This window comes from Centruroides vittatus, unplaced genomic scaffold (assembly GCF_030686945.1).
Source record: "Centruroides vittatus isolate TY-2023 unplaced genomic scaffold, ASM3068694v2 contig_370, whole genome shotgun sequence".
In the NCBI taxonomy this organism is placed as follows: Eukaryota; Metazoa; Arthropoda; class Arachnida; order Scorpiones; family Buthidae; genus Centruroides; species Centruroides vittatus.
In genome coordinates, this window is record NW_027122193.1 from 1,934,479 (window position 1) to 1,946,632 (window position 12,154).

The 12,154-nt window shown below is 28.2% G+C and overlaps 1 protein-coding gene across 1 annotated transcript in view; it reads right to left on the reverse strand.

Moving 5' to 3' along the window:
* Positions 1 to 1,194: 1,194 nt before the first annotated feature.
* LOC136975302 (zinc finger SWIM domain-containing protein 5-like) overlaps positions 1,195 to 12,154 on the reverse strand; it is a 128,927-nt gene continuing 117,967 nt past the window's right edge. Inside the window, 7 exon segments of the mRNA XM_067270348.1 lie at positions 1,195 to 3,029; positions 3,032 to 3,571; positions 5,639 to 5,786; positions 8,268 to 8,434; positions 8,885 to 9,039; positions 9,711 to 9,846; positions 10,935 to 11,225. Coding sequence (XP_067126449.1) covers positions 2,773 to 3,029; positions 3,032 to 3,571; positions 5,639 to 5,786; positions 8,268 to 8,434; positions 8,885 to 9,039; positions 9,711 to 9,846; positions 10,935 to 11,225 — 1,694 coding nt within the window. The 3' untranslated portion in view covers positions 1,195 to 2,772.

The following is a 12,154-nucleotide window of genomic DNA, read 5'->3' on the forward strand; positions in this document are numbered from 1 at the left end:
ATAGAGGATTTAATAAACGGTTCCGATTCTAATTAAAATATAACAGCGGAAAGGATAAATTACAATTAATACGAATATGTATAAAAAATCTGGATGTATCAAAATACTTTTTAAAAACAAAAATGCAATTATTTAGAAAATACATTTAGAAAAACACTAACAAATAGTATTGTAAAAATATATATATTTCGGCCGCAAATTAATTTTGTTTATATATAATATATTATTTATACAGAATTTAATTACGTTCTATGCTTTCTTCTATCATAATCCATTAAAAAGAAAGTTTAAAGCTTTCTAATTGATGCTTACTGCAGTATAATACATGTTTAAAACATTACTAATTTGAAAATAGAGAAAATTCTAAGGCATGTGACGTAAGTCACGCAGAAACTAAAGAATCGGGTTTATGGTACTTCGTCCAGTTTAAGTAAATTATGACAGAATTTGATACGCATTAAATTTCATATTTGCATTTAATCTACGTTTAGCAGTTTATTTTTATAAAAATCGTATTAATATAATTAAGCGACGCGAGTTAATCCCGAATTTTTAATGCCGCAATTATAAAGTATCACAAAATTAATTTTTGAACCGTGTTAACGTTTTACCATCCCCAAGCAAGCGCTTCGATATAAAGTATTGATATGGAAATAATAATTTCAAGTTTTTATAATAATATATACAATAAACTTAATTATTCTATTATTATTTTCCCAAAATAAAATTTATAAAAAGTTAAAAAAATATTTTTTTTTCTATCATAAATTAAAATAAATCTATAAAGAAACAATTATGGTAAAAGAAGAAATATATCATATACATATATATATAAAACTTTTATATTAATTTCTATTTTATAAATGATTTAAGAAGAGTATTCTTATATATATATAAAACATTACAAAAATACTCTAATGTTGCCATCTCTGAAAAACTTAGCTTAATAAAATTTACCTATTCTTTAATCTATATCATATTTTAAATCTATCAAACAAATCTAATATATTTCAAATTCATAATAGATAAATATATACATACTTTTACACTAAAAAACAATATTAAATATATTTTGCTTTGATAAATGAAACATTTAACACATTTTCTTTTAATATTAATTTAAATTAGTTTCGTTAAAAAATGTCGTTTGTATTAAAATTTTCCTAAAAAAAATTTTTAAGAATTTGTAGCACATTTTTTAAGGCATTGTGCAAATAATTTTTTTTAATCAATATTTTAATTTGCTTATTTTTGGGACTTTTTTTTTTCTTCAACATTATTTATAAGATCTCGTCGAAATGAAAAATACAAGCCGTTTATTCACACAATTGTCGTCTTTCCTTTTTGGTTGCAAAATGATCTATCTATTAACCGGCTAACGATAATCGTTATTTTAACAGAGGACAAATCATTACCTTCTCACAACAAAATTACCTACTGTCAATTGCACCATTTCTTTTATATAGATACTCAATTTAAAAACAATTGTCCAGAACCTGCTGACTCACCTGGAGTGGTTCCTTTGCTTGACCATGTTCAGCCATACGTTACAAATACAAATACAAACTTCAGAAGATTCTACCAGACTTTCATTTTGTTCTATAAATTTCAGTGCCTAGAGAAACTAGTAGTATTGTTTTAATAGCCTCAAAGGACTGTCCTATACATACAAGCAATTTACACATAAAAAAAACAAAAAAAAAAAAAAAAAAATGTGCACTGCCAGAATTTTCACTCCAACAGTATTATGTCCTGAGTCCTACAAATCTTCCACAATGATATAATGAGATATCTGTGGAAATATATATACATATACATATACACATATATATATTTATTTATATATATATATATGTATATATATATACATACATATATATAGATATACTGTATATTTATATATATATATATATGGAATGGGCTTGCTCTGTGGACAGTTTATATTCTGCCAAGGAATCATACAGTTGTGGCAGTTCAATAATAAAAATGGCCTAAGCACACTTTACTGACTATCTGCTTGATAGAAAACTTCTTTATATTTCAATCTCCTTGATATAATAATCTTTCGGGGAGCCGTCGACAGCCGACGCTCTCTGTGATGCATACTTTAAAGGTAAAAAAATTTCATGCACCATTTGATTCTTAGTTGTAAATGAAATTTGAGACACAATTGTCTTTTCCAAAATCAGTATTCTTGAAATATGTTATAGGAGTAGATGAATGAGGATAAACTTTTAAAGTATGAATGATATCCACATAGATAGTATTATTATTATTATTAATTATTATTATTATTATTGTGATTGCCTCTTTCATTTGGAAGTATAATTCTTATTTCTGTGAAAAATAGTTATATCACAATATTAGATTCTACCTCAGTACGATTCTGAGTATAGGCAAAGGGTGTTGCTTCCATGCACTATTAACTTCCTCTATGGAGGACAGTATCTGTCTTCAACATTATAAAACCTATGCATACAAATGAGGTTTTGGCAATTTTGACAAATGGATAAGGAAAGATTAGACAAAAACAAATTTGCCCAGTTCTGCAAACGGTATCACACAATCACATTATACATTTATACATGTACTAAACAAACAATTTACAAAAAGGAGCAGAGAGCACAGATCTACAAACAATCTTCATGATATTTGTCTTATTTGAAAGCACTATCTTTGGTTACCTTGTCATGTCACAAAAAATGCATCAAGGAAAGGCCATCAATCTTTACTGAAATCATTAAATTCATCACAGGTATCTAACTTTCTTGCTTACCCAAACCTCTCCTTGACTAGAAACATTAATTTCTTTTTTCCTTTATAAGCAGACTTCATATTGTCTATAAGCTGAGCAAATTGTAAGTGGCCATCCGGTGCTAAGAGAAAAGTCTCTCTTGCTTTGCTCAGGAACTCTATAAAATCTCCGTAATGACGTGGACTAATGTGAGTTAGACGGGAGTGGGTAGTATTCACATATGCCGTAATGGCGGCTTCCAGTAATTGCCTTAATGGAGGCTTGTCGAGAGAGAGGGTTTAATACATCGCCGTTTTGCATCTAGGGTGGCAATTCCCGGAGCGGCCATTGAGCAACGACGTAAGATGTCTGACAACACGGTGGCACATTGCACATTTTTTACAAGCAGTGGCACGAGATTTGTTAGTTCAGACTTTCCTAACGAATGGGCGAGTGCACACGCCCAATGAATATCGTTAATTGCAGGATGGTTGTCTTGATTATATGCCAGATGAACTCCTTTCATTGCTAACACTGCAAGTTTGTAAGCACGGTGCGGATAACCTCGATGCTCCATATACCTAGCCACAGTAAACAATTGGGAAGATGTCATTACATTTGTCGTTGCTGCATCTACCACTATTTGGTATGCTGCCTCAAAGGCAAATGGTTCACTCTCACATAACGTTAAAGCATTAAGAGCACAATTTGGAGGATCCTTGGTGGCACACTGAAGAGCAAGAGTACGACCACAACCCGACATTTCTTCCTGTTGCCTAAAATCAAGATTGAGTCGCATCACCGTTGCATGGGACATGACCGTCGTAGCCACTGGACCTGAAATAATTACCACAATTAGTAAAAATTCAATATATATTACGATTAAGGGCTGGATTTGTATGTACGTGCATGCTTTTTTCCTTGCTATGATGTCGAAGCTTGATATAAACATTATTTGGGTCCAAGTGGATCAAATTAAACCTGTCCAATAATGCATATTTTATATGCATTTATGATTTTTTAATGTATACTTTGTAGATTTTTGGGACAAGTTTTTTTTTATAAACTTTTTAGCCTGTTTTCATGATTACAAGTGCTATTTTTTCAAATGGTCGATAGTCCATTCCTGATGTCTGTGCAGTGAATCTTTTTTGACATTTATAGTTCGTATGAAAACTATCACTCTACACGTGAGAAATATCAATTACAGACGAGAGTGTAAAATTCAAACTGTCTAACTCGCATTCTTTTAAAGTTCCATAAACCCACCTTTTATTTCAGTCATGAAGAGCTCTCACTTTTTAAATTCTCAAAATTCTTTAAAATTATATTAAACATTTACAATAATTTTAATTCAAATATTCCAAAAAATTGTGCACTGCAACTAACATTGGTAAGCTTACCACACACTACGTAAGATTGGAATGGAACAGTTGGAACTTTTTAATAATAAATAATTTGAATTAGTGTGTGGCAAACAATAAATTTTCAATCCCTTGTGTTATCTATTGCCACGTGTTTATCCCTTCCCGTCGAAAAAGTGTGGTGTAAGCATGCATTTCAATGTGCATATGTATATACATGTACTGTGATTTTAAATGCACATAAATCCAGCCCTTAATTATGATTAACAAGAAAGTTGTACAGATTCATATAATCTGGATTGATGGATTGTTTTCCTATAATAATTAAATTCAATTACATAAAGTTATAATTATTTATGAATATTTTATGTTATCAAATAAAAAGAGATTGTTCTACCGTATAACTATCTTCTATAATCAAAACAAAAAAATATTTCGCACACTTCTTGATTTTAAACTGTTATATTTTGAACAAATTTATTGCTTTCTTTTTCTTTTACTTTAGTTACAAAAATTATTGTATATTAAACCATGACCTTCATTAACATAACACTAAAATTAATACAAGCATTTGCATTATTATTATATTTTTTTTTTTTTTAAAGAAATACATACATAAAGAATTGGTTGAACGGCTTTAATGTTATAGCCATTGATTGGTGTGTAGCTTAATCTTTTAGCCATAGTATACACACACATTCAATAAGTATTATGAATAACATAACTGATAGTATTTCATAATGTACAGTATATTCTATGATCAGTAATATGATACTATTTCAGATACATTAAACTTGTTAATGAAAATTAAAAAACTGAATAAGGAATTCAATTATTTAAAAACTGATATCCTGCAAATTAGATTTTACTAAGCCCACTAAAGGTAATGAATGCAGTGGTCCATCATCTTTGATACCGATTCTTGTTGGAAGCAGGCAAGCAAATATGACCGACTGACATGCAATACCGTATACAGAAATGAAACCCAATTAAACAGGAAAACAGGATGGTATATGGAATAACTGACAGTCTCCTGTATTTTAATCTATGCTAAAGTAATATTTAAAACTGAATAAAAAACATTTTAAGATAATAAATTATTAAAAAAATATTGATCAGTAAGAATAAATTAATTATATGATGATTCTATATTAAGAAAAGTTTTAATAGTGAATATGTTCAATTGTTCAATGCATTAAACATAGAATATTACTTTAGTCTGTTTTTCATTTGTTTATCTAAACATTAATTTTTATCTTTTACAAATGTTTTAGCTGTTACTAAAAATGGCAAAAGTAACACTACAAGTTTGCACATTTTTGGTCAACCAACAAATTCTAAGGTAAAGTCTAAATTTGCAGGAGGGCAGGTTGTTTCTGAAAGGAGTTGGTGATCTAATCGTCACAACAGTAACAAAAATTTGATATAAAATTAGAAGTAATAATTTTGAATAGTTCATAAATTATACATAATTAAAAACGAGAAAGAAAAAAAATGCATAAAAATGTTATTGCTTTATTATAACAGAAAATTTTTTTACCAGTTGCTTCAGTGGGAGTAAAAAACTGATACCAATTTTGCATAATTGAAATGAGAGCGTCTAACCCAACTTCCGTCGCACAGGTGACGAGCCATCTCACCATTTCTCTCCGCCTCCAATTAAGGGAAGACAACGTCATCCTCATGACCTAAACAAAGTAATTCGATTTATAATTTTATTGTCTATTAAATATATTTTCTAATAAAAATTGTGAAAAATTAGTTTTTAAGATTAATAAATATCAAGAGAGATAACGAAGCAAGTATTTTAAAATCGTAATTGAACTTCCGATCTTAATTTTCTTCATATTAATGTAAATGGCTATAACATAAATTAATAATAATAATGTACGTAATAACATAATTCTTGAAACAGAGAAAAAAACATCCACTGGAAAACATTTATCAAAGGTTACTAATAATATAAAAATATGAAAATGCTAAAATAAATAGTATTTTCTATAAATAAAAATTAGACTTCAACAAAATAACATAATAATGTATATATATTATTAAAATCTAAATTTTTCCATATGTTCCAATCCATGTGCATAGCTTTGGATAGGAGTTTAATCCCTCCCATTTGGGAAGAATTAAAAAGTTATGTATAATATATTGTTTAACTATATTTAGCTTGAATTATTTTGTAGCCATTTAGTTCCTCTTTAGTCTACTGTATTATGTTACTCTATATACTTTATGAAAAAACATTTTTTACAATTTTATGAATGGGTGTGGCTAGGTTAGGATCACAAATTTGTTCTGTTAAAGACACTATTTCTGTCTCAGGTATTCTAATATTTTGTTGCCAAAAACAACATTAAGTGAAAAATAAATAATTTAATTTTTACATAAATTATATATGTTTAAAAATGAATAATTTTAAAATATACAGTATAATCTAATACAAAGCCAAATGTCTAATTAAAAAAAACAAGCATTATTTTTTTTGTGTGTGTGTGCATGTGTCAATTAGTACACAAGCATAGTGCCAAGTTTTGCTAACTTTTGTAACATTATAATAGTTATAACAAAACAAACTATTAAAATTTAGCAGTTTTGTTATTATTAACATTTGATATGTTTTTGGAAATAATTATTTCCAAGACGATTTAACAAAAATACACTAAAAGACAGAAGGAATGTCTCTCAATAGCTTAACTGGTATACATTAGCAAAAGATGTGTGTTCGGATCCCATCTGAACCAACATACTTTTCTATTTGAGTTTTGGTCAGGGCCTTCTTATTTCTGAATTTTTTCATTACCAAAAACAAAGACAAATAAGCTGGCCCTGCCACATTACAAGACTGCATTTTATTTTAAATTGCAAGTCATGCAAATATGATATTTGGGACCAAGCATTAAAAGTGATATTATTAATTCCTTTTATTAAAAAATTGATTATATACTTTATTTCTTATTTCATTTTAAAAATAAAGAATTTAATAATGGATGCCTAAGTTGATTTGTAATATTGTCTTAACTTAAAACTTTCTAAATGCAGTTGAATGCACTAGTCCACTTGTAAAGCATCCTACACACTTATGGAAAGCATTGTCTGTTTGGCATTTTACCATCTCAATATTTCATATTAGACTTTTAGAAGAAAATGTCTGCTTATAACCTGTATAAACTGCTGCTTATTATATCTCTTTGAAATAAAAACTAAAGTTTAATATCTCTCAAAAATAACATATGAAGTTATCGAAGTAAATGTGCATTGTTACATAAAGTCGTTAGGTAACGAACGTTTTGACCTCGGCAAAAAAACTAAAATATTTTGTGGAGTATTGTATGTTTGTAAAAACTCGTGGATAATGATATTTTACGCAATTCCAGATGTCAATACAGCACATAAGCAGTGTGTCATTATTTTTTGAAGACACTTGATTGACAATGATGATATATAATTTCAAAGTTTCCTACTAATAAAATTATCAGTCTGGATGTATACGGTAAATGCGGAAAATGCATATCCGAACACATTTTTGACCATTTTAAGTTCCCTTTTCTTCAAAAATTTGTTGGTTGGAATGTTTTCATCTGAATTAAATTCTTCTCTATTGCTTTGTAGAAATCTGGAGTGTCACAAACAAGTTATTTTGTCCATTTGGCTCAGCAAAAAGTAAGCATCATTGCAAAATTTATTGCATAAAGAGAGTTTACAGAAGGTATTTCTTTGCCACTGTCTAAAAAACTGACCATTTTCAAAAGAATAATTTGTTTCTTATCTATAAATAAGATTTCCTCAAAAATGAAACGCATTTTTCGAATTGTTTGTTAATGTTAAGCTTGATTTCCCAGGATTTCAGAAGCTGAAAATACTGGGTGTTGAGCCACAGTCTTCATTTCTTTCTTTGGACAAATATATGATTTACACACTATTTATATTAATAATACATTTATTCTTTTTAATTTCCGCTGAATTAAAATCTGTTTGATTGTAGAAAGGAAATCATATTATTTATAATGCTTTATTTTTTATATTTTTAAAGAATGACAACAATAGTGTTTCCTTTTCTATGAAAGAATCAACTAATTTATTGACAGATTTTTCAAAACTAATGATAGGAATGATAAAATTATTAATGTTATAGCAATCATTGAATACAAATAAGTTAATTTTACCTGTAATCCTAACTGGAAGGCTGCATCTAACAAAGTCGGATGCCTCGTACCACCATCCGGAGGAACTGAAATTCTGAATGCATCTTGTGCAAGCTTAAACAATTGAGAGGAACTATGAATGTTACGTTGTGCCGATTTCAACACAGTCCGTAACCGTAATACATCACCTGAAAATAAAATCGAATTTCACGTTATTTAATATAAAATATTATATTTTAATTATCACTGTTAAACAGTTTAATTTTAATAATATATATTATTTCTTTAAATATCAACATGTATCAGCATATCAAGTGTTTATTCTATAGTATCTATGTAGAAGATCCTGAATAAACATGTCAAAACAAATTCTGATTTGCAAAATACTGGCATGTTAGATTAATATATATTAAATGTAATAATAGTTTAAATATTTCTGTCATTTCATAGACATTTTAATGCTTTTTATGACTAAAAACTAAAATAAAAAAAATTGTTTTGGATATTTTTAAAAATCTTTCTATTACAAGAAAGTAAGTTCTTAAAACAAAAAATTTAATTTACTGAATTTTAAATGCTATTAATTAAATGTATGGACTCAAAATATAACTTAAAAAAATGTATAGTCGTCGTCATACTTTTTGCAGCAGATAGCATTGTCGACGCTAGGGCACACTGCTGTACTTCTATATGGCCCAGAGTAAACCACCGAGGATACCGACTTAAAACTGCCGCATTTATGACCGGATGATTTGATTCTTCTAAATCATCTTGCTCCTCAAGAATTGGCAATCTAAATGAAAGAGAAAGTTCTAAATGTAAATGTAATATATAAACAGAAAAAATTTGGCAGAAAAGTATATTTTGAAATGAAAACATGTACAATTATCATTTAAAGAATATATTTTAATTTAATATTCTATTTGTAAATATGAAATTAATTAAAACATATTTGAGTGACAACAAAAATTCTTCTGATTTAACTAAAACATTTATATGTCCCCTCTGTCCAATGTGAATCGATGCCCAAGCATCCAAGAATGCTAAAGGAAGAGATCTAGTTTCAAGATGATAAAATTTGTTCATTACATGGCTTAAAGAATAGTTGCAATTACTTGTATTTAGTAACTTCTTACCTACAAATAGATATTGACACAAATGTTTTTGGTCTTATCTGTACAGTACCTAATCTTAAAAATCCAACAATTAGCTACTGTTGAAAGAATCTTTTCATAAATTTTATCTTCAGATTTTATAATACAGAAAATTTTGAAAAAATGTTAATTGTTTGTCTGAAAATTAAATTTCAGTGGTAACAGACTTTTATAACATTTAGAAAAAATATTTTTGTGTTTAGTTTCAGACAGTTTAAATAAATTGTTTGAGTTGTACTATAAAATTTATTCTAAATAACAAAATAACTTATCTTTACCTCTTTATCTCTTTATTTAATAAATAATTTACCTCATTGCTCTAAGACCCACACTGTATGCAAGGTCAGGATCATAAGGCAAGAGAGCAGTAAACAGGTACTTAGCAAAAGTGTGCATAGGTACACTTTCTGGATGTATGCCACAACCGAGACCGCTGAAGGGTCCACCTGTATTAAAATATAATCGCAATGTTAACGAGTTTATTTGTCGGAAAATATTCCTTTAAAATTAATCAGTTAAACTTTTTTTATTATATTAATAGGTTACATTTCATTTAATTATCTATTGTTAGATGCCTTACTTCAACATCATCAGGTTAAAACAAAAATGTTTTATAATAATTAAGATATTCAACTTTTAATTTCACTGCTATTATTATAATTTAAGCTACAAAATATTTATATAACATAAGAATATATTGTGTATATTATAAATATAAATTTATTAATGTAATAACAAAAGTTTCACACATAATTAGAATATATATATATAACAAATTCATTTTTCAAGTGCATTTGCAAGTTCATTTTAGTTTGTATTTAAAAGAATAATGCTCTCTAAGAAACGTAAAATATTTTTGTTGATTTTAAGGATAACATTGCCATGAAATTTAAAATGGAATTTGCTTTTTAATATCTGTCAGCTAATGAACAAGACGGTAAAAATTCATTTGCAGTCTTGAGGTAACCAGTTTGAAATAGATATTTTTTTTATAGCTGTTCTAGGCCCAGATACATTAAGCATTGTTCCTCAGTATGCAGTCAACCACATTATGGGGTGGAAATGTCTGTAATGGGCAAAAGTGAATTGGTTTTACAGATCATAATATACTACTGCTTCATGTCAACAAGTTCATCTTTAATGTGTGATGTATTCAACTATGAAAAAAAAATCATATTTAGTTACTTTCTATTACATTTATCATTTATTAATTGAGACTTTGACACCTTATTAATATTTTTAATAATCATCTTTATCATAAAAAAAATCACTATTTATACTTGACAAATGAAAAAATAGTTTATGTTCATAAAATAATGGTTTATATAAATTAGATCATACCATTTCTTCTTCACCTCTTTTTATATATGTTTTCTTCAAAGAACTTTTTAAAAAATATTATTTATTCCTATCATTACAAATAAACTTTTTTACTGCATATAAGAATATTCATTGAAAAATGTTTTAAACAATTCTTATCATTGTTTAGAATGCCCCAAAAAAGTATTTGAAAATGTTATCAAAAGTTAAATACCTTCTAATAATAACATTGCTTGCTTTCTCAAAACAGCAACTAAAGTACCATCCAATTCAATGTCTTGCAATTTAGTGATAAGATGATCTTCTTGTTTGCAAGCTTTTTCCTGAGCATAAAGGCCTGGAGGCATGATTCTTTGTTGTCCTAGACCGATTAGAGCGGCTTCTACGGCAAGAGACAAAAAAGTTTCACTTCTGTCTCGACTACCGGGAACGACGACGTGTTGATAACGAGGTTGCTCTCTTGGTGGAGAACTGCCGTCTTCATTTGAATTTCCTATTGTAAAATCTGTTGGAAGAAGATTAAAAATTTCATCAGTTATAACAAAAAATTGATCTATTTTACAAATACGAATTTAAAATACATCAAATTTTAATCTCTCAATTAAGTAGAATAAAGCAAATTTACAAAAATTTGCTTTATTCTATTATTCTAATAAATAGAATTAAATAGTTAGTCTAAAAATAAATAATTCTCTGAGTAAAACCAAAATAAAATTTAAGAAATTTCAATAAATAAGACACACTATTTCTTGCATTTGCTCTAACATTAATAGAACTAAATCACATAAGATTACCTATTTTATAAAGTCATCACTTGATACATTAGAATAGATGAATAAGTGTGTACACTTGAAATTTTAATTATTAGCATAGATTAACAATATTTCATGAGTCTACATTAACTACAAACTGCTTACCAGACAAACATTTCTTCACTAGATAACAATACAAACTTTTAGAAAGTAGATTTTATAATACGTTTATTTAATATAAGTTCAGAATTTTTCATAAATACTTGTCCAGTCTTATTTAAAGACAATCTGTAGACTCAAATTCACTTGACAATTAGGATACACACTGTCCTAAAGTGAGGAGTACCCGTAGAGTTCCGTTCCGACGACTACATCGTTAAGCGAATTGGTCGATAAGCGAGGAGCTTGCGTCGGAAATATAGGATCGTTGTAAAATTATACAAATTATGCAACAAACTTCAAATTTATTCATAAAAAGACTATTATAGTACGCTTAGTGTACGTGTCACCATTCGCCACTGATTGACACTCAAGCCGAAAAAGGGGATTCCCCGAATTGCAGATCAAAACTCGATTGGTCGTAAGTGCGAATGGTCGTTAAGCAGATAGGTCGTAAAGTGAGGAGTAACTGTATATAATTTTGATTTGATACAATACCTTCTCAATGAAAAAATGAAATATT